This window comes from Falco peregrinus, chromosome 1 (assembly GCF_023634155.1).
Source record: "Falco peregrinus isolate bFalPer1 chromosome 1, bFalPer1.pri, whole genome shotgun sequence".
Lineage (NCBI taxonomy): Eukaryota > Metazoa > Chordata > Aves > Falconiformes > Falconidae > Falco > Falco peregrinus.
In genome coordinates, this window is record NC_073721.1 from 43445640 (window position 1) to 43467897 (window position 22258).

General features: G+C 52.0%; 1 protein-coding gene across 1 annotated transcript in view; it reads left to right on the forward strand.

Moving 5' to 3' along the window:
- ASTN2 (astrotactin 2) overlaps positions 1–22258 on the forward strand; it is a 354170-nt gene that overhangs the window by 187412 nt on the left and 144500 nt on the right. The window contains exons 11-13 of the mRNA XM_055802618.1: positions 4334–4484; positions 16574–16740; positions 18774–18962. Coding sequence (XP_055658593.1) covers positions 4334–4484; positions 16574–16740; positions 18774–18962 — 507 coding nt within the window. The remainder of the gene's footprint in view (positions 1–4333; positions 4485–16573; positions 16741–18773; positions 18963–22258) is intronic.

Consider the following 22258-nt stretch of genomic DNA (forward strand, 5'->3'; position numbering starts at 1 on the left):
GACCCCAAATCTCCCCCCAGTCCTTCTCCAAGCAGTTGAGGGAGCACATAGTAAAGCAGCACTGGCTTAGTCCCCAGCTTGCATCTTTTTCTTTCTTTTTTTTTCCCAGCGATGGTTAACTTTGTAAGACACCAAAGTCTTTAACCATTAGTAGGCAATAAAAAGGGGCAGCTGAGTTGGATAACACCTGCTAATCCCCTTCCAGAATGAGCTACAGAGAAGAGCTGCTGCAAAGCTCGGGAGCTTATTCTGAGAAGAGTGCTTTGGAGGCTTTGAGAATTGCATGGTGTTGGTATTTCATGAATAAATAACCCCCAGCAATATTTGTCACTGAATCTGCCTCATTAATGAGGGCCTGCAACAAAGGGGGAGGATGGAGAAAAGTATTTTCAAGGGAATTGAAGCGAGTGTGAGTGATGGGAGGTGCCACGGGGCTGAGGTTGAGGATGGGTGGCATGGTCTGTACCACAGGAGCTGTGCAAAGCCAGGTAGGGAGCCCTGCTGCTGGGCACCATGCTGAAGGAATTGTTAGAAAAGTGGGTTTACTGGTGCTGGGTACATAATCAATGAGCCCTGGTAGGGAGGGGAGTGCCTTTCATTTATAAGTGTATCATTTGGGCATCTGTGTGTGTCTTTAGGAGGTCTGGAGAGTTAAAGAGCGAGCATGTGTGTGTTCATAGACATGCATGTGCTTGCAGAGAGAATCTGGCACCAGAAATTAGGTCACTTCCTCCAAAATACCCTTTTTGACAGGACAACAGGACATGGCATCTGCTTCAGGGTGGTGGGGAATTGCCCCATCCTCCCAGTATGCCGGGTGCTGAGCCCTGCCTGCTCCCTGGTGCCTGGGTCTGGCCAGGGCCACCAGCAGCTTCCCCCAGCTCTCAGGTGTGCTCTGGGCATGGCACAAACTGCAGAGCCCATCTCCTCCATCCTGCCTTGTCAGAATAGATCTGGGGGTTACTCAGTGAAATTCAATACAGATAGATGGAGAACAAGAGAAAAAAGCTGTTCTTTTACAGGCAGCTCTTTACGGCAGGGAAAGTGATTCATCCATCAGGGCTCTTCTAATCTGGCATGTCCGGGCAGTGAGGAGGGACAGCTGACCCAGTGGGCACCGTGCAGTGGTGGCCAGACACTGCCATCGCTCCTCAGGTGTCCCCTGCCTTGTCGGCACTGCCTTTTCTCCAGGGCTGGCACTGGGATCTGGGGGCTGCAGTCCCATACAGGGGCAGGGAGGGATGGGCAGCGGTCACCGCTGGAGCTGTGTGGGTGAAAAGTCATCTGCTCCGTGCCATGTGTTGTCTGTCCCATTGTCGCTGCGGGAGGCAAGTAATGAATTATTGCTCTTCACCCCCCAAAACTAAAAGGAGCTGCTGAGGCTGGCAGCACCTACCTGCACTGAGCCTGCCTCCACCGGCCCCTCTGGAGAAAAACAAAAGCAAGTTTGATCCCAGCTCACTCCGAGCATCACGTGAGCCCTCTCATCTGCTGACATCCCCCTGTCAGGGCACACATGGGAGTGATGCTGCTCTAATCTAACGGTGGCCGACGCAGACACGATCCGGCCGAGCAGCATCCCTCTGTCTGCAGGCAGCACCATCACCCCGCTCCTCTCGCAGGTGACATTTGAATGCTTCCCTCCGGCTGTGCTGCCCCATCTTCCAGCAGGGTTAATATTTTAATAAGCTTAATGACTCATTCCAGCTCATCAGCCCCTGCCCCTGCTTTGTTTTGGGTCATCCATTATGCAGGCACTATTTTGGAGAGCCAGGTTCCTGTTCCCATCCTCTGTCCTCCCAAGGGCAGATCAGTTTGGGCTTCCAGATTTTAGTAAAAAGCATAACAAGCTGGCTTCTCCCGGCAGGACTCTGGCTCTCTGGAGCTACCCCGGCCGAGGATACAGCCCCAGGGTCTCCTTTGTACCACCCAAGGCAGCTGTAGCTCCTCGCCTTCTCCCTCCAGTGACGTGGGAGCTGCAGGAGCTTCTGGTTGTTTGGTGGCCAAATGGAAAACCCAGGAGGGAGGACAGAGGCACGGTTCTCCTTGCAGTCCACCTACGATGAGAAACCCTTCAAGAGGAGCAGATGGGGCTGAGCTTTCTGGGTGGGTGGTGGAGGAGTTATCATGGTTTGTTGCTTTTTTTTTTTTTTTTTATAAATAATTATCCCTACATTATTAAACAGTGTTTTTGGTTAGTAAATAATATGCCCTTTCCCTCCCCGCATCTCTCCAGCAGAAATAAGTGCCCTGATCTAATATATTCTGCCTTTCACACTCCCTCACTTCAGAGGAGCTGCAAATTCTGGTGGGAACAGAGTGCTAATAGAAAAGGGTCTCTACTGATATTTGAAACATGACCAAGAAAGGACAGAGGGAGATTCAGCTCCAAATATGCTGGAAAATCTAGGAGATGGGCCAAGAAAGGGGGGAATATTTGAAGCATGATCACCAAGAGGGAAAAGTTAATTGGGAAGCATTAATTGGGGGTGAAAATGGGCAGCACAGACATGAATTTGCTACGTGGGGCATTGATGCAGCTGGAGATGCTGGGGTGGGCATGGAGTGACCCTGGTGCTGGGGTAACTCGTCTGCCCTGACCCACGGTAGCAGAGAAGCTGCCCTGCACCTCTGTCTGAGCAGGGATGTGCCGACTTATCAGTCTTGCTGGTTTTATGGTGTTTTTCTTGTTGAAAGTCCCAGCTTCTGGAATCCTGCAATTGCCTGGAAAACTGGCCCTACTGCACAGGGCTTTATTTCTTGGGTTTGGTCTCTGGGTAGTTTCTAGCCCTCAAGTTTGCAGAGAGAAGCTCCATTACACCCTAAAGGCTCAGAAAGCAGAAGGCAAATTTAGGGGAGGGGGGGGGAAAAAATCACCCAGTGATTGATTTATTTTTAAAATCTCATCATTTTTATGCCAATCTCATTTTTTATTTTTTTTTATGCCTGACTCATGATTTTTTTCGAGCGTTTGGTGTTGGCAGGGCTCTGTGCGTGTGACTGCATGTGTGTGCGCAGGGGCCCTCTGCTGATAGATAATGCAGTGCTGCTTCCAGACAGCAGTGCTGTGGTCTTCAAGGGCTGCTGAATATTCCTCCACCATCCTTTCGTTGCCAAGCACACGGTTTTCAAATTAAAACCCAAAAAAACCCCAAACAACCCCCCCAAAAAACCACCAACCCAAAAAAGGGAGGCTCGAACTGGGCATTCATTCATTGTGTGGCTTTTTAGGTCCTGGTGGGAGAGCAGGGAAGATGCTAAAGGGGAATAAATGACCCTGTGACTCCCAGCATTGCCTCGGGGGATGTTTTAAGGTCAGAGGGGTCAGTGTTTATTTGCAGACCCCTGTGTATAAAGATCTAATAAATAGCCTGTGGAGGTCAAGTCCGCTGCCATCAGTGACTTGTTCTGTGACCTTGGGTAAATCACTTTGTCTCTCCCCTGTTGGTAAGTGGGTGACAGGATCTGTTACCCAAGACAGGTTGCAGGTATTGGTTACTATATAAAATGTGCTTTGAAGATGAAAAATACCTTGGAGATGCTTTAAGCTCTTGACAAGCATCTGTGTTCCCTTTGCAGGAACCCAGCAGAAAGCGAAGTGCCTGAATACTTTGTCACAGACAAAATCTGCTGTGTGCGCAGCTCGGAGAGGCAGGGCTGGGAGCTTCCCAAGGCTTTACACGGCCATTGAATTTGTTGGTATTTATGGTTCTTGCTTGCGTAAGAGAGGGGTGTCACAGCGCAGCCGTGCCCGGAGCTTTGCAGAGCTGTCACGGGCTGGAGCAGTGCAGCAGAGAGCTGTGCCTGCACCCACCCCTGTGTCCCTTGCTCCGGGTCCCCCTGTCCCCTGGGCCCAAGCAGGGGTGAGCCCCCACATCCATAGCCCAGCAAGCGCGAAGCCAAGTTTCCAGCTTTGGCAGCGTCCCCCGGTGATGAATGAGGTGTGGGTGCTCAGGGAGGCTTGGCCCAGCTGTGAAACGTTCAGGACGAGTTTCATTGTGGATTCACTGTTGTCTAGTATAGGGTTGGATTCACACACAACTCCAGGCTACTAATAAAGTATCTCTTAGTTGGTAGTTGGCTTGAAAATGGTAGATAGTATCTTTGAAACCCCTTAACTGGTTGATTTCCATCAAGGATGTCAGTTATGCAGCAGATTTATTATATATAGGATAATCACAAAGCCTTACTTTTCTTGGGGAGCTTCCTTTGACTCAGGTTTGCTAATTAAAACGCTGTGATTTTGCCAGGGCAGCTCTCTTCATGGATTGCCCTGCCCATGCCACGTGCTGCCTGCTCCCTGCTGGCCCTAACGGTGCCTTTTCTCTCCAAGGGAAGAAGCGATGCTGTCCACCTACTTTGAAACCATCAATGACTTGCTCTCCTCCTTTGGGCCAGTGCGAGACTGCTCACGCAACAACGGTGGCTGTACCCGCAACTTCAAGTGCGTTTCGGATCGCAAGGTGGACTCGACAGGCTGCGTGGTAGGTACCGTGGCTGCTGGCCCCTGGGGCTGGCGTCTGGTCGGGGGCAGGGCGGGGGTAAGCCGGAGGGGGACGTCGGCTGCTGCCTCCCTGGGGATGTGGCCAAGGGGATGTGTGTGCTGGTGGTGGACTCCCCCTTCACCCCTGGGCCCTTCACAGCAAATCACATCTGCCTTAAGGACCTGAGGGAAGCAGTCTGGGGGCTGAGATGAGCAAAAGAAAAATGCTTAAGGCTGATGGTCATTTCCCTGCTTGTCAAGAAAGCACAGGGTGAAAACAGTCTCGCTTTTTCTCCTGCCTTCTGCTTGCCAGCATGGGAGAAAGATGAAGCATCTCCCCATCCTCTCCCCCTCTGACACCCTCAGAATTCTGATTTGTTTCTGCACGTGCTCACATCTAGCCAAACAATCTACTGCGTCCCAGGTTTTGCAGTTCCCTGCTCCCCCCTCCACAAGACCTGTTAGACCCTAGACCGTTAGCTTTGGGCAGAGGCTCTGTATTGTTCCCAGCTATTGATGCACAGAGGGGTTTCGCTGCTGTTGCAGGTGGGAGCAGCAGAGCTCAGCACCTCTCCCACCTCTAACCCATCTCACCTCAACAGCAAAGTCCCCATTTCCCTGCGTGCAGCAGCTTGTGCGAGTCTGGTACAACACACAGAGACACAGGGGCAGAGCCTTGGGAAAGCGGGGGAAGCCTGGGAGCAACCCTTCTCGTCTGTCTGTGGTAGGAGCCCCTGCCTGCCCAGCAGCAGGTGGTGACCCCTGAGGGGGCCCACAGTGAACACATGCCTGCTGCTGCAAAGCCCCCTGCAACCCCTCTGCCCCTTCCCCTCCCTCTTGCCACAGGCAGAGACCCCCCCGCCCCAGCCCTCCCACCTCAGCAGAGGCAGGATTTAAGTGTCTCTTTATTTATTGAAGATGTTTAGACACGGCAGCCAGGAAAGGTCAGGCTAGAGCGGTGCTGTCCCGGGGGTGGCGTTTTCATTATCCCCCTCTCCAGTTGCTTGTTAAGGCCATTTAACACAACAGCCTGATGTGTCACCAGCAGCGCCTGGTGCCATCTCCCCCTTGCTGCTCCTCTCCCTTCCCTCCTTTCTTTTCCCATTGTTGCTTTTTGTGGGGTTTTTTTGTTCCCTTTCCCAGGGAGCATCTGCCTTTCTAGTCTTTTTTTTTGGGGGGGTCCCTCTTTTTTGGGGTGTTATTTTGCCCTGAATGCCAACGTGCATCCCAGACACTGTCAGAAGCAATTGGGACTCTGCCCCATGCCGCTGAGAAGGGATGCCTCTTTCTAAAAGTCAGGATATATTAAGATAGAAATTGCCAATAAATTACAGGTCTAGCACTGGCCATGCTGGCGCGCAGAGAGGCAGAAATTGAAAACTGTGTCACTGGGGGAAAATACCCTCCTGCCTCTGTAATGCCTAAGTGAGGCTTTATGCAAAGAGAACAAACTGTGTACAGCAGGCAGCGGGGAGAGAAAGGAGAAGCAGCAGGAGCTGTTCTTCTGGGGTCCATTCGCTCCCTGAGAACCATGGGTGAAAGGTGACACATGGGACCCCCTGTCCTCCTGTGTCACACCAGGCTCCCCGAGGCCATGAATCCCATGGGGACAGGAGACAGCTGTAGAGGTGCCCATCTCTCCTTCTGCTCCTCACCCCTTTTTCTCCCTACTGCAGGAGCATGAGGTGGCTCTGCCTCTCTCCACAGCTCCCAGTTGTGGGGTGAAGCCCCCCGGCTCCTCAGTCCCAGCTGCAGCTTGAGGACAGCGGAGATGAGCTCCCTGGGGGGAGGTTGGAGATGGCTGCTACATCCCATCTGGGGTTCATGTCTCTCCTGCTTCCCACTGGGCTGACGCCAGAGTCACAGTGCACCATCCCTCCCAGCTCCATGTAATGTTGTACACACATCACCTGCTTGTAGGTCTTTGGCAGTGGCAGGGGTGTGAGCAGAGGTCTGGAGGACACTGTCCCCTGTTTCTGACTGTGGCCCATGGCCGTTGCTTGGGGAAAAGCCAATGGGTGGGCAGGCAGCGCTGCCCTCAGCCCCAGGTCATGCTCATGGCACTGAGTGGGGTTGCAGGCGATGGGAGCTGAGTGTCAGAGCTTGCCGCAGTCCTGGCCCGTGACCTTAAGGTACCTTCTGTCCTGGTCCCTGCACTGGACAGTATGTCCCCTCCTCATCCCGTCTCTGCTCCCGGAGTCTGCTGGGTGAGAGCTGGGCTTCCAGTGTGAGTAGGGATGGGACCATTTGCTGCAAATTTGCAGGGATGTCAGTTAGTTTTAAAGCTGAACTGCTGTGAACTCAATTTGCCAATTTGGTAAGTGCTATGGGCAATATCGGGATGTAATTTAATTAAGCTATCCCCTTTTTATATAGTTCAGGGAGCATTCACGTACTAATTTTAGCACTAGGTTTGCTTCAGCTTTACTCTGGACACTGTTTCACAAATCATGACATGTTGTTAATCTTTACCAGTCAACAGTTTATTAATTTGCTGAGGACCACAGAAGTATATAATCAGTGGTTCATCAATCAAGGCTAAATCTAACAAATGTTCTAGGCAGGTACCGAGCATAAAATATACATGCCGGCTTGTAAGCAATTAATACACAGCAGAGCTGGAGCCTAGCAGCTCAACCAGGGAACAGCACAAATCTCAAAGATTTCTTATTCCTTTTATATATAATCATCATCTGTTACCAGTTCCTTCATGCCCTTAATACAGCTTCCAGTAATTCTGCGAGGACTGGGGATGCATTTGTCTTTGGGCTTTTTAGCGGCATGGGCTCTGCCATTACCTAATTGTTTGGCATTAAACGGACATGGTTAAAACATGGAGAGCGGGTTTGTGTGTAGCTTGTGGCGGAGCCTCTCTGAGGACAGTCCCTTTGGGCTGGCGAGGGAGAAAAGAGAACGTCGCTTGACTTAAAATCCTGCATGCCAGGTGTCACCTGGAAGACCTCAAAGGCTCTGCAGAGGGGTCCCCCCACAGAGGGGTGACATCTACCCAGCTTCCATCCCACACTTCCCACGGGACCCCTTCCCCCCGCAGTCTCATGGCTTTTCTGTTATTTTGACGTGTACCCAGCAGATGGCATTCGTGCATAAAGGTTTTCTGCAGTTCTTTTCTTATCGGAGGCCTTTTTTCATTTGGGTAGCTTTAAGTAGGAGCTGCAACCTTGCCAAGACCTTGGGATTGCAAACTGGAGCCTTGTCTTTGAGCCCTACCTTGCACCATAACAAAACAATCCCCAAGCTCTAGAAAACCTGTGTCCACATTGCTTTTCCCTGTGACACCCTAGAATTGCTGTCAGCTCTGGGGAAGCCACAGGCATTTCCCAAGAAAATAAAATCCCAGCAAGCTTGTGTAAATCTGGTGGGCTAGCTCTGCACGTAGAGTTCAGCGTGCATTTCATACCATCTTGCAGGGATCACAGCAAACCAGGAGAAACTGTGCTGGAGGAATAAGGCAGAATATTGCCAGCAAAGGAATATATGTCACTGATCCCTCCTACCAGCACGGCAGTAGCTGCTCAGCCCAGAGGGAGGATGCTGAAGGAGAGAAAAGTGCTTGACCCTCATGTGTTGGTGATTTATAATTTGAAATGAAAACCTGTGAATTAGCCCTGAGGGACTGAAGGAAACACCTGTAATGTGGCTTAAATTCAGGTTTCCCCACCTGTCTCTCAGCTTGGCTTTGCTCGCTGATGCCAGTCCTCTTATCTGCCTGGGGAGAAGGAGGGTTGCCTTCTTTTGCTGCCCTATGGCTGTGCCTGTTTGTGAGCTCCAGCAAGACAGGATTGCAGCTGCAGAGGAGTAAAAGGGATGAGGTGGTGGGTTTTTTTCCCCCTAAGGAAAATGAGCTTTGGTCTCAGCATGTGAGCTGGGTAGGGAGGTGGTCAGTTCCCCTCCAGGGCATCTTGAGCATCCTTGGCATTGCCACAGCAGGAGGCAGCAGCAGGTACAGGTGCGCAGTGAAGGTGAGCCCTGTGATGCCTCTGAGGATGGGGCCTTATCTCTGGGGGGGGGGGCTCCTGGAGAAGCGGGAGGGCACGAGCTGCCCAGCTGCTTGGGAGGAAGGCAGCTCAGGCCCCATGCTAACGTAGTGGCAGAATTAGACCACTTGTTTCCCTGCTGCTTGAGCAGCTTCATGGCAGCAGGTGGGTGCAGGTGGTGTGGTCTGATGGTTCTGCAACATCTGTGATGCCTGCAGGTGTTGGTGAGTTCATCTTTTGAGTCAGAAGACAGTGACTTGTGCCACAGAAGCCAAAGATGTTGCAGGGGGATGTGGAAGGGCTCACAGCATGGCTGTGCTCCAGGACCTGTTCCACCTTGGAAGAGGTGTTGGCAAGAGGTAGGAGAGCCCACCAAGCCCAGGCAGTGGGTGCTGCTGCTCTGCGCAGCCATGAGATCCTGCTGATGGTCACCATCTCCTTGCTTACGGGCTCAGGCTCCTCTAGTGCAGATGTCTTTCTAATTTGAGCAAGAGAAAAAAGTATTGTTTGCCTTCGAGGACAATGGGAGTGGTTCCTTTCCATGGTTGTGGGGTCAGTGCATCAGGCAGGAGAGGGGGTTTCTCTGGCTCAGCAGTATGCAGAAGGGAGAGCTTCTACCAGAGTGTCTCTTAATGAAGCTGTGGCCCATGGTGACACTGGCGTGGTGTTGGTCTCAGCCTTTTTAGACAGAGAAGGAAGAGAAATTTGGCATGGTCCACACAGGTATATTAGCCTTAGGGCAGCCTGTCTGGAAATAATCCTTCTGTTTTCCCCTCTTCCACATCAAAATGATGGGATGTTCCTTAGCTGCTGCAAAGCAGGGCAGAGAAACATCTTAATTTAATAATGTAACTGTTTTGAGGAGAAATGGGATTAGAACGAAAGGAGCAGGGCAGTGGCCACCGCTTCAGTGTTCTCCTTCCAGACACCCAGGGGTGGCTCAGGGACCATGGGGACTGGAGAGGTACTTCCAAAGGAAGAGGATGATGCTGAGAAAAGATATTCTTGGGGAGGAAAGTGGGTGTTTGGGAATTTCACCCCAAACCAAAGTGCTGTGCAGAAATCCCCACATATGTGAAAATTCCAAAATAATTTTGTTCAAAACATCTCCTTTCTATGAAGGAAGGTGAAATGTTTAATTTCAACATTATCATCTGGAGCTTTGTTATATATTGCGTTATCCCAGTGTACAGCCTGAAATAAAAATACATGTAGGTGACGGAAACCAAAACATCTCAACTTTCTCAAAATTAAATGCTCTCCTAATTTCCCAATGAATTTTGAGATGTAATTGATGGAATCCCACAAAGCACTTAAGCTTCATCAAGTCTGCATTTTTCTGACAGACAGTTGTTCATTGAAAGATAAAAACTCATTCGTCCCTGCCTTATGAGGCACCTACCTAATTATGTTAGAGATGCACGTGCGAAAGCGGGAGATGGGGAGGAAACTATTATCTTCTAATCCCTTTAAAGTTTAGCTGGCTCCTTGAAGCAGAAGATGACTCCTTATGCACATTCTGATTGGAAGCAGAAGCCCCCTGAACCTCAACAGCAAGCCCCCCTCCCAAGGAGCCTGTGGTTTTGGATTTATCTCGTTAAGCCAGGTAACTACCTGTGATGAAAATGGGATTTGAGACAGAGAGAGAAGCAAAGGATGGCAAAAGGCCCTGGGGTCAGTAGCTGGCCGTGGCAGGGAGCGGAGGGGCAGGTGGGGAGCCCCCTGCCTGCCTGCCTTTGCTTTCAGGGCTGCAAAAGGCGTTTGCATCATGTCTGCAAGCACTGGCCAAAGTTAAAAGCAAGTGGAATAGCTCAGGAAGCACCAGGGTGAGCTTCAGGTCTCTGCCTGTGCTGAGAGGTAGTTGTCTGGGTGATAAAAGCCCCATTCTCTCCACCGTTGGCTTTTTCAGTGGTGTTCCTTGGAGGGCTTGGCGGGTGCCAGCCCTTGCCGCTCTGTGCTCCCATAGACTGGGATGCTTTGTGTGCTGTGGTCACAGCTGGGTTGAGCCGTTTGGTTTGAAGGATTTGGCGTGTAGTGTTGTGGCTGGGTTCTACCCTGCATGTCAGGTGGGGTGGGAGCTGAATTTCTGTTCTCCCGAAGGGTTTTGGATGTGCCAGCCTCTGCTGTAGCTAGGAAGGGAAACTCTCAGATGGGCAGGAGATACCAGTGCATCCCAAAATGGGCTATTGGTGACTCCTGGAAGGAAAGCAGCTGTAGGGTTTCCACTAGCTTGATTTCCTTGCTCCAGGAGCTCTGAACACTTGTATCAGTGTGCATAGCATCCCACCAGCTGGTTGAAACAAGTCCATCCCACTTTGAATTGATATGTGAACATACACATAGTGACTTGCCCAAGACAGTCCCTGCGAGAGCTGTGTGGTGCCTGTAGTTGAGGAGATGCCGCCTCGTTGCCCAGAGCTTCGGTCTTCTCCATGGAGCCCCCAGCCCCCCCCTGTCATGGGGCAACCGAGCCAAGGAGTGTGAGCTATCGCAGTGTGTGCACAGGAGCCTGGAAGACAGATGGGTTTGATTTTCTGAGGCTAAAATAATGATTAATGATCTTGAAAGGAAAAAGGAAGCAGGGGGAAAGCAGGGAGGGGCAAAAGGAGTGGGAAGATAATGACTGTTATTTCAGAAAACAGTTGTAATGTTTCCCCCTGGGGATGATGCTCCCCTGCAGTGGGTGTCGGGGATGGGTCTGCCGCAGCTGGGGTGGCGGCGAGGACATCGCTGCCCCGAGGAGGGGCAGGGGTGGCCCTGGAGAGAGACTGCCTGGAGCCAATGGGTGCTTCAGCAGCCAGCTTTTTTGCCCGTTTTGCCAAAATATTAGGAAAGGAGGAATAAATCTCAGCTGTGGAGACTGGGCTGTGTACAGCCAGGCTCTGGTCCTGCTGCTGCGGAGCAGCGCTGCTCACCAAGGGCCTTCTGGACCAAGAAAGCGAAGGCAGAATAAGCCAGAGTTGTCTGAATATATATATAAATACAGACACAGAGGAGTTTACTGTGTTTTTATCATTTCTGAGCTTTAACAAGCAAATAAAATACATGCCAGTGCATAGTTCGGAGCTCATTAAAATGCTGGCAATTGCTTGTACCTCAGCAGTGCCTCAGGTTATCTTTTTGTCTCACCCTGAAGAGGTTCCTCGGTGAGGAGTGAGGATGCCTCTAAATAAAGGGGGTCATTAGGGCTTTGGGCATCTCGCTCGGGGCCTCTGCAGCCCTGAGCCACCGGCCTTTCTTGCAGCCTCAGGTGCTGGGGATGCAGCCTGGGGAAGCTGCGCTGGGCCAGGGTCCTGGATCTTGCCTCTGGATGCATCCAGACGTGCGTGCATGGTACCTGGAATGGAGCTGGGAGCCAGGGGTTGGTGGCAGCTTCCCTGTGCAGTTTTGAGGAGCTGGGCTCGTCTGCACTCAGAGCATCACCTCTGACACCTTGGTGTGGGAGAAGTCTCTGACAAAAAGGCTGCTGTTGAGAAAACAGAATGTAATAATAAAAAGGGCAGTTTACTCTCTCCAGAAACACTTTATTAAGTATTCTTTTTTTATTAAAATTAATAACGGAAGAGAGGAGCTGAGCTGAGCAACCCTAGTAGGCAGTTCAGATGGAGAGCTGGTATCCATCCCCTTGTCTGGGGGGATCTGTGTCAGTAATGAGGCTCTGATTTTATTTCCAGTACCCCCTTCACCAGTCTCACTGCTAATGAGCTTTGTAAATGAGAAAGTGAGCAAAGGCCCCTTTTTTTTTTCCTAACATGAACAGGGGCTCATCCAGGTGCTTATTTTCCGAAGACCCGATCTTGTGCAGGTTTTGGTGGATGTTGCTTGCTTTCCCCTTGAAGATGATCCTCCCTCCGTTGGGTTTTCTCAGGCTGTGCTGGGGACTGTGGTGGTGGGCAGAGGAGCTGTGCTGTGTCCTGGAGGCCATGCCATGCCACATGCTGTGCCGGCGGTGTGTGCGGGCGTCCCATTTCATTCCAAACCACTGCCTGGAACATCAGCAAGGCTGGCATTGGTGGTCTCCCCGGTGTGGCAGCAGGTCCTGCCAGCTCTGCCACTTCATGTCATCTCAGAGATGTCATTTAAAAGGGAAAAAAGACTGTTTCTCAAAAAAAACCCCAAAAACCAAAAAAAAAAAAAACCCCAGATAAAAATAGCACTTTCTTATTCAGCATATCCATTCCCTGTGCATGCTTGGAGTACATTTGCTGACTGCAGTCACAAAAAATACAGTCCTGGGTGCTCTGCCTGGCACGGCTGGAGGGGGACATGCTGGTGGCTGATGGTGCTATCAGCCAAACCCCGCCGAGATGCCAGCAGTGCCTGCTTCGCAAACTGAATGGTAACAGCAGGGTCGGGGCGTTGTAGCTGTGGGTCACATTTAGCCTGCACAATCTGTATTATCAGTTCTAATGCACAAGAAGACAAGAAACTTACGTTTTCTTTTCCAATCCCAAGAGCAATTTTCAGGGCTGGCCGTTGTCACAGAGAAACCAATTCACTGCTGTGTAGGTGGAGTGGATTTGCAAGGCAGTGGAATTACATTTGTATGGTAACAGCTTCTCCGTGGCTTTTCAGAGCAGACCATGAGCTGGAGTCTCCCCCTACCTCCCTTTTCCTTTCGGTGGCATGGGTTAAGCACCAGACCCTCTTCCCAAGTTTTGAGATATTTTTGCTTGTCAGATCCATGGGTGATGGATGGTCCAGGAGTTTGAGGCTGGTTCCGAAGCAGTGCAGGTCTAACACAGCAAACCAAAACCAGCTTTTTCTTTTGAATTGCTGGCTAACAGTTTATAGAGGATCCCTTTGCTTCCTTGGATAAAAGGATCCATCCTGTATCCGGACGAGGGGTGTGCAGAGGTGTGGTTGGCCAGGAGCTGCTGGGGCACCATGTCTCGCCAGCTTTCCTCCCGTCAGGAAGGGATGTCACCCGTGATCGCCCAGACAGGTTTATTGACTGAGTTGCTTATGGATTTTCTAATCATTTTCTGACACAGCCCCCCATCCTGTGTCACTGCCAAGGCAGATCGCAAATTGAACTGCAGCTGAATTGATGGGGGATTGATTAAAACTCACCATAATTATTGGTTCTCTGCTGCCCAAGCCAGACAAATCAATGTCAGCAATAGCAGAACTGATCCTTTGTAAAAGCCCTGCAAACACAGAGTGAGTGCTAGTTTTGTAAGCTCCCCTGGGAGTCCAGACCGACTCTTCAGCACAGCCCAGGGAGTTGTGATTAGCACAAGCTGGCTTTTTTCTGGGTCATTGCTGACTACTGTGGACAGAGTTGCACCCAGATGGGCTTCAGTTTCCCCCCTGCTCTGATCCATTGGTGTGACATCCCAATTGCAAGTCCTCTGCTCCTGGAGCAGGGAGATCTGTAATAAAGTTTTGCCCAGTAGTTGCTCCATTTGCCTATTCATCCCTGCAAGACCTCCGCGCTGGCATCGCTGCTCCTGCCGTCTGCCTGTTGGTTTTGCTGGCTGGCGCTGGCTGCAGAGCTCGCCGGTTCCCCAGCTCACTGTCCCTGGCATCTTTGTCCCCCCTGCAGTGCCACCAAGCAGGGACACCTCCTGTGTTTGTGTGTTGGCTACCAAAGCTCTCTGTCCCTGGAGAGCTGCTTGCTGCAGCGTGACAGCTGGCTGGAGAGCCGGCTCCATGCCGAGCCGGGGATGGATGCAGAGGGGAGGGGGTGCTTTCTTTTACAAATTTTGTGCTTGAGCTACTTGCCTGCCATAATTAATAGGTATGAGGATGCATAATTACAAACAGAAAGGAAACTTGTGGCGATGAAAAGCCCAGACTGGAGGAATATCCCAAAGGTGACCTCAAGCAGAGTGGGGCTAAGGGAGGGAGGGGCTTTGGTGACCTACTAACCTAGTCCCAGTGGAAGAGCCATCATCTTCCTCTGCGGGCTGGGGAAGGTGCTGTGCTCAGCGCACAGCTCGGTGCCAGGGTTAGAGTTCTGGGTGACAGCCCAGGACAGCCGTGACTGACCCTCTCCCTGTCACTCTGTAGCTCCTGCAGACCTGGATTCCCACCCAGTTGCCTTCAGCACCTTGGAGGGTCCCCGGGGAGCTCAGGGGGGGCTTGGGCAGAGCCCCAGATCCCACCCTGGTTGGTGCGGGGTGAGCAGCCCAGAGGTGGACGAGGTGCCACGGAGCAGAAGATGCTGTTTGCAGTCAGCCCTCCATCTCTAGGGAGAGGTGTTTCTGCCAGTTTGTACAGCTCTTATTCTTACAGTGGGGCTGGCAGATGCGGAGGAGACCACAGGAGATAAGTGTTGTATCTGCGGATTCACAAACACGCTTATCCTGATCCTGTTTCCCAGGCAGCTGGGTGGTAAAAGCACAGATTGTTCCAAGTGTCCTCTCTCGTCTCCTCCTTCATATTTATTCTGTATACGCAGCTAGAAAGCTTCCTGCTCCCATGTCCTCTGCAGCTTCGTGCCTAGGCAGGGCTACTGTTCCCCCACCTGCCTCCCTGGGGGGCTGCCTGTGCCCTGCCTGCTCTGCAGAGATGGGCAGCATCCTATTCCAGAGCCCTTCACTGCCAACATCCTTCGGCTAGAAAAGTCATATGCCTCTCAGCCTTCTCTTGCCTCCTTTTCCCACCTTACTTGGCACCTGCAGGGAAGGTGCTGAGGTTGGGAAGATCCACCCAAGCTTCAGGGCTGAGGGCACGGGAGCCAGCGAGGTGTCTGAGGGGCACCAGGGATGGAGATGCCTGAGACGTTGTGGTTGCTGCAGATGGGGCAGAAGCAGCTTTAAGGCTGCTACCATAGGGAAATGGCACAGGGTTTCTAGGAGGTGGAAAGAAACTTTTCATACTTGATGGGGTTGGCCAGGACTCCCTAAAGCATCTTTCTGAGGTCCCCTGCAGGCAGCTTGCTTTCTTAAGTAGCCAAGAGTGAGCGAGGCTCAAGCAGCCCATCTCCCGTCAGGACCCTGCCAGTGTCAGCAAGCACGGGGTCCAGGGTCTCCTGAACTTTTATTAATATGTACAGCATTTTACTCACATGGAAAATTGATTTCTGTTTTTAACCACAAAGTATAGTGGTTTTATAACCTTTCTTCTGCTTGACAGAGGCCATTTATAACCTGCTTTCATCACTACCTGTACAATCTCCAGACTAACCCATCTTCAAGAAATTCCATAATGCATTTTTAATTGCGAGCTGCTCCTAGGCAAGATTTATTTATTTTCTCAAGGACTGGGCCTTTTTGTTGTTGTTTGTGTGCGTGCATGTTTGGCGAAAAGGGATAAATAACGCAAGTGGAATAGAAGAGTACTTTAATCTGGGTGACAATTTATTGATGGCATTTGCCGCCTGCTGGCTTTTATCTTCTGGGACAAGGAAAGCCAGCTGAGGAACTGGAATTAAAACCCAGAGACAGATCTCCAGCTTATGTGAAGCAGCACGGTTCCCTTGGCTGCGGAAAACTGATGAGCTTGGGCTGCGGTCCTGTCTTCTGCCAGTCCTGCCTCCACCGCCGGCCAGTCCTGCCCGCAGCTGCCTCCCCCCCGTGGGAGGGATCAGCTTTTGGAGCTGATGCCCAGGTCACGCTCGCTGGCCTGCCTGGCATGGGTTGAAGTGGTTATTCTGGGTCACTCCCAAGCACTGAGATGGCTTTCTGGTTTGGTCCCAGGTACTGAGATGGTATTTTCTGGGTTGCACCCACTTTCTCTGGGTCTCGGAGGAACAGGTAGCAAATGCAGAGGGTTCCTCCAGTACGTTACAGAGGGGGTTGTCATGCTTCACCCCACACTGGCTTGAGGCTTCATCACTGTGTAATTTTGCTGCCTCAAGGATTTCACCCTCCTCCAAAGGGAGGAGGGGGAGGAAGGCTTTTGCAGCAGACTGGGTCCTTGCCCTGTGGTTCTTGCCCTCTCCCCAAAGGCTGTGTGACATGATGCTGGGCCCTTGTGGCTGCCCCATCTGTCACTCAAATCGAACTCATCTCCTTTAGTTGTAGGCAGAGTTCAGTGGCACTGGCTCTTGGGTGGGCTGTGCCCTGGGAGGGCACCCACCGGGCTGTGGCTCCAGGGCAGGTGAGGACCCCCCAGTGACCTTCCCACATCCCATCTCTCGCTGCAGTGCCCTGAGGACCTCCGACCCATGAAGGATGGTACCGGTTGCTACGACTACTCCAAAGGGATTGACTGCTCAGATGGCTTCAACGGTGGCTGCGAGCAGCTCTGTCTCCAGCAGACCCTTCCTCTGCCCCACGACCCGTTGTCCAGCACCATCTTCATGTTCTGTGGGTGAGTCCTGTCCAATGCTCCGGCATCTCTCACTAGCAGATAAATAACCTGTACCCTTTTCCATCCCTGCCAACCCTCCTGTGCCACCCATCCCCAAACCGGCACACCCAGCAAGGGAGCTGGGTGCCCAAGAAAAAGAAAAGCCTGTTTATGGAGCTGACTTCCAGCAGGGAATAGAGGCACCTGGTTTGCCTGCAGGCAAAAGCATACGGGAGTGCGAGGAGCCATCTGAGCAGATGCACCTTCCTCCTCTCCCCCACTGTGTGATGGTACAGTTTGATCTGTGACTCACCATGAAGGGACCCAAAAACTGTACATTGAGTGTTGGAGGGGGAAGGTGGAGGATTTGTTTAAGAATTGCTACCTCCCCCCCCCCCCCCCCCGCCCCCCCTCCCCATGCCTCTCTTAAAATAGAGTTTCATCCATGATTTTGGCCAGGATCCTATAATCCTACGCAATTTAGCATTTTCTCTCAGGAAAATCTCCCTGGCTGCAGTATGTTCTAAAAGGAGCTCAGTGATTATCTGGCTTTATGCTGCACAGCTGCAGCCATCCATCCATTGCCTGCCCCATCCCGTGCCCAGCCCTGGCGCCGGGGGCTCTGCAGATTGCATCCCGTGGCTGGTTCATGCTCTTGGGCACACGCAGGAACCTACTTCACATCCTGGTGCGAAGGGTTAGGGTGAAAGGGAGGAAAAGGAGCCCTTTTGGGAAGGGAATGCCCACAAGCAAGAGGGGGAGAAAATTCCCAACAGTAACTCTGAGGAGCATCCGTCAAGTCCCAAAGTTGCAGGTGCAGCAGAGACCTCACAGCCCTGGCTGCTTGCTGCTCCCTGGGGAAGAGCAGCCCAGGGAGCTCTGCCTGTGTCAGCTTCTTTCTCTTTTTTTTTAATCCATTTTTGCTGGTTTGATGTTCCACCCCCTGCCCCCCCCTTCTTTTTTATTGCTGTTTAGCAGTACAGAGTGGTTCAGTCACTAAGACAGAGCACGTTGCCTGCAGAAGGGGTTGGGAATCCATATAGACATTAGCAACCTTTGTGAGGAGTGTCTAGAAAACCTTGGGACATTACGTGGTCTCCATCCACACCCATGCAGGGAATCGGCATTTCAACCTTCCATCCCCGAGGGCAAAGACTCTTTCCCTGGGTTTGGTTGTTTTTTTGGTTTTTGTTTTGTTTTTTCATAATGCCTTTTCAAGGCAGGCCTGCACTTTGGGAACAGGCAGGGAAAAGTGCAACAGACGGGTGGGAGTTTTGCTTGCAGCAGTAAAATGCGGTAGAGGAATGGGAGAGGGAAGCAAGCTTGGATGGAGATGGGATTGTTAACAGAGCACTGTGGCCGTGGGGAGGAACGGGAATGCAGGGAACAGAACTTTCCTTGTCAGCTGGGAGCTGCAGTGCCGGGGAAAAGGCTGGAGGAAGGAGAAGAGAGGGAGGGGAGGCAGGATGAGCACATATGCAAAAGATGCCGCTGATTTCTCTAGTGTCTGTAGTTAAATCACATCCCTGCTGCCTGCATCAGTTTCCCTTACTGTCTGTTGAAGATGAGCATGTGCATCTTACAGTGTGCTTGAAAGTGGGGCCAAAGAGCAAAAGAGCAGCCACGCTGGAGCTGTTTCCTTGCAGGAGGGCGCTGCTGGGTGGAAAAAAGGGCAGGAGCTTGATTTTGCTTTGTTCTTGCCTGGGGAATGTTTATACCTGCATGGCAGCAGTGTCACAGGGCACAAGGTGGGCAGGGACTGTCGGGGATGGTTGAGCAGCGGCTGCACGGTGGGCTCAGCTCGGCTCGGGCACGGGGGCAGCTCCCAGGCAGGGCAGCCCGGCTGCAGGCAGGGTCGTGCTGCTGCAGGAAGGGTGGATGTTGGGAACAGCTGCAGAGGGTGTGGGCTCTGCAACCTCTGTGCCTTCCTGGGCAGCCGCTGCAGGAGTTGATGATGCTTGGCGTGGCTCAGCAGCAGCTCGTCCCGTGGCAGGGCTCGTGGGGTGGCATGCTCTGCGCCTGGCCCATCTCATGTAGCTTGTGGTGCTCCGCAGGTGCGTGGAGGAATACAAGCTGGCGCCCGACGGGAAGTCCTGCCTGATGCTGTCTGACATCTGCGAGGGTCCCAAGTGCCTGAAGTCGGATGCCAAGTTCAACAACACCCTCTTCGGGGAGATGCTTCACGGCTATAACAACAGGAGCCAGCACGTCAACCAAGGGCAGGTGTTCCAGATGACTTTCAGGTATGGCCTAGTTCTGCTGCTAGTTTTGGGAACATGGGGATGGTGAGATGGGACCAAGGGCCGTTGGTGCAGAACCTGCATCTCTGACATGTTCACTAGGGGAAGAGAGCAAAAGGGCAACAAACACACGTGGTTTTCCTACTTGCTTATCTTTCCCACAGGCAGCAGCATAGGACCTTCCTGGGCCAGTGTGTGTTAGTTAGATAAGTGTTTAATTGCCTTCAGTGGGCTTTTCTCAGTGGTGTTGCCTCGTCTCTTCCTGAACACTAATGTCTTTCATCTCCACGATACCCTGTGACAATGAGTTCTGTTGTTTAACTGCGTGTAGTATGACAGAGCATTTCTTTTGGCATGTTTTCAACCTGTGCGAGCTGGTGTTACTCAGTGCCCAGTTTCAGTACTGGGAGGAGCTGTGGATGTACCATGATAAGAAGGTAAATACCCCCACCAAAGGGCAAGGAGCAGATAGCAGGGGGGGTCTGCAAGCTGCATCCCAGGTCTTTCGTGAGTGCCAAGGGTCAGATGAGGGTGGGGAAAGCAGGGTCTGAAGTGCCCAGATCTTCACCTTGCCGTGCTTATAGAGTAGAGCTTGCTGGTAGCTGCTGAATTCAGGGCTGGAAAATGAGTTTACTTACTTTTCTTCAGTTCTTCTGAATACAGCCATACTTTGAATGTAAACCATTGTGGCCCTATGAGTTTCAAAGCAGCAGCACTGCTCATGGTCAGGAGAGGATCCAGCACACAGCCTACCCAGACATCTTCCTTCCCAGCATCTGCCAGTGCACTGAGGGTTTCTTTCCTGTTAAGACACCGAGACCTTATCACTGCCTCTGATTTTAGCTGGAGTTGTGGGTGCTCGTCACTGCTGGCCACGGTGCTTTTCTGGGTGTTATTTCCCCAGCTGAGCGCAAAGCCTTCCTAGCTATGAATTTGCGCTGAACTCTGGCCTTCTGCTCTCTTGCTGGCAGATGAATTATGAGCTCCATCAGCACAAAGCTGCTTAGAAAGCCACAACCAGCGGAGTGCTTGGAGCCAGCAGAGCTGCAGCCTTTGCTGGAAGTGAGAATTGACAGTACACGAAGGCAATTTTCCCAGTGGGCTCCTCTTTGCTTTCTCTCCCTCCCATGTTACAAGCGTCAGTGGGTCCGTCAGAGCAGAGCCAGGGCTGCAGAGCTGAAATTCTTCATGAGCTGGTGGGTCTGGGGGCTTCAAACACTCCCCAAGCCCATCTCCTGGAAATGCCAGACCCAGACAGGCTCCCCCCAAACGAGGTCCAGCCCCAGCTCATGCTGTGAGTCCCTAAGCACCAAACCTTCTTTCTGCAGAGGCTTAGATCTCCTTTCCAGCTTGTCTGTAGCCTGCCCTTTCCTTGCACTGTGAAGTGGGAGGGTGGATAGCCATCCTTCCCCTGCCTCAGCCAGGGCTGGGGTCTAAGGGCTGCTTTGTTACTGCCAGGAAGCAAACATGTTCCCTGTCCTCAGGGCTAAATTCCAGCCAAAAGCATGCCAGGTTGTCTGTGGGTCTTGTTTATCCTGGGCCATGTGGCTTCTCCACGTCATGCCCTTTGAGGGCATCCTGGGGACGATGGGTTTGGGCAGTCCCAGGCTGGACCAGGAGCAGTTCCTGCTGGGGCTGCCCTCGGCCTCTTCACTTTTGGGATAAAACACCTGTGGTGTGGGGATGGCATCTTCCAGGGGTCAGAGCCCAAAGCACTCCCGGGCAGCTCTGGCTGACAGTTTTTCAGATTTAAAAGAACCAGCTCTTAGTGACCCATCCTGCTTCCCACAGCTGGCCCGCTCCTGCTGCGCTGCATGGGCGATGCCCGAGGTGTGTGCAGTGCGGGGAAGCTTTTCCCTGTGAGGCTGCGTGCAGTGGGAGCCAGATGCTCTGCAGGACCTCGCTATCACAAACAGAGTTTTCAGTGCCCAGCATCAGCGGGGGCCTGGTCCCAGGTCTCACAGCTGTGAGGGGCAGGAGGAAGCAGCTCTGAAACAAGAGCAACTTGCAAAGCATGCCCGCGTGTTGCAGGCTGTAGCGTGTGATGCGCTGGCTCGGCAGAGCTCAGAGCCTGGTGGGAGGCAGCATGTCTTGCTCCAGAAATGCTTTCAGCAGCCTGGAAGGTCAGTGTGGCTGCCCTTTCCTGTTTGAGTGTAGCCTGTTCGCTTCAAAAGCACTAGGCAGTGATGAGAAGGGCTCGCTTCCCTGCGCGCAGCATCTTTCCCTGCGGCCAGGCTGCCCGGTGTGTCGGAGGGTTATGCTGCAGAAACACCATCTCCTAACAAGGGAAGAGAAGGAGGTTAATGGAGAAGAAATTATTAACTAAAAGATGTAATTTGCCTCTGATTTTCATAGATATTCAAGAACCTCTCTGAGCATTAAGACACCAGCTGTTAGAGAAGCCCTTAATTTGGTGCATTTGAAACATAGCAGGAAGCTGCCTAATACCAGGGATTAAAAGCCTGTTTCTGCAAAGTAGGAGCAAGAACCTGCTATCAGAACAAGGGGCTGAGTATTTTAGAGGGATTTATAACTGCTGGGATCCTTTAGCTATGCAGATGTGACAGTCCTTTGAATGGTGTCTGCTTCCCATGTCGCTGCATCTTCAGTGTCTTTAATAAATAGGATATTCTCAATTTGCCAGGCATGTCAGCATGGTGTTAGGATGAAGCCTTTGTGCTGGGAAAAGCTGTCTCACACACCGTGGCCTGAGCAACACCTATCAGTTACAGCAGTATTTCCATCCCGTTGGGCTTGGGGTGGTCTCTTTGCCACCCAGCACTGATTAGAGTCTTTGCGCTTCTGATGGCTGCATGGTCCTCCTGGCTGCAGCCTAGCCCAGCACTGGGATGTAACTGGTGTAGCACCGATGGCTTTCCTGTGTCTGGCCAGCTTGAGAGGATGGGAATGTTCAGCAGGTACCTTTAAGATGCAGGGTAAGGATGATGTTTGACATGAGCACGCAGCAGACTGGGCTGGTAGTGGGGAGAGCTACACAGCCTTGGAGGTCCCAGACCTGAAACCAGCAAGCAGTTCTAGTCCATGCTGCTTCAGATTTTGGTTTTCCCCTTTAACCCACATAATTTTGTCCAAGGCAGTCAGGCAACACCCAAGCACTTTAGTGGCATGACTGAGGAGATGGTTGGCACCCGAGGGAAGGATGGAGGAAGCAAACACTGGCTGCTGTGACCAATGTACTCACAACAGGGAGGGGCAGCAGCCAGAATGGTTCACGCTGCGTGCACTGAATATGCTCCATATGTACACTAGCACCGGTGTAATGCCTTGCTGTGTTGCAT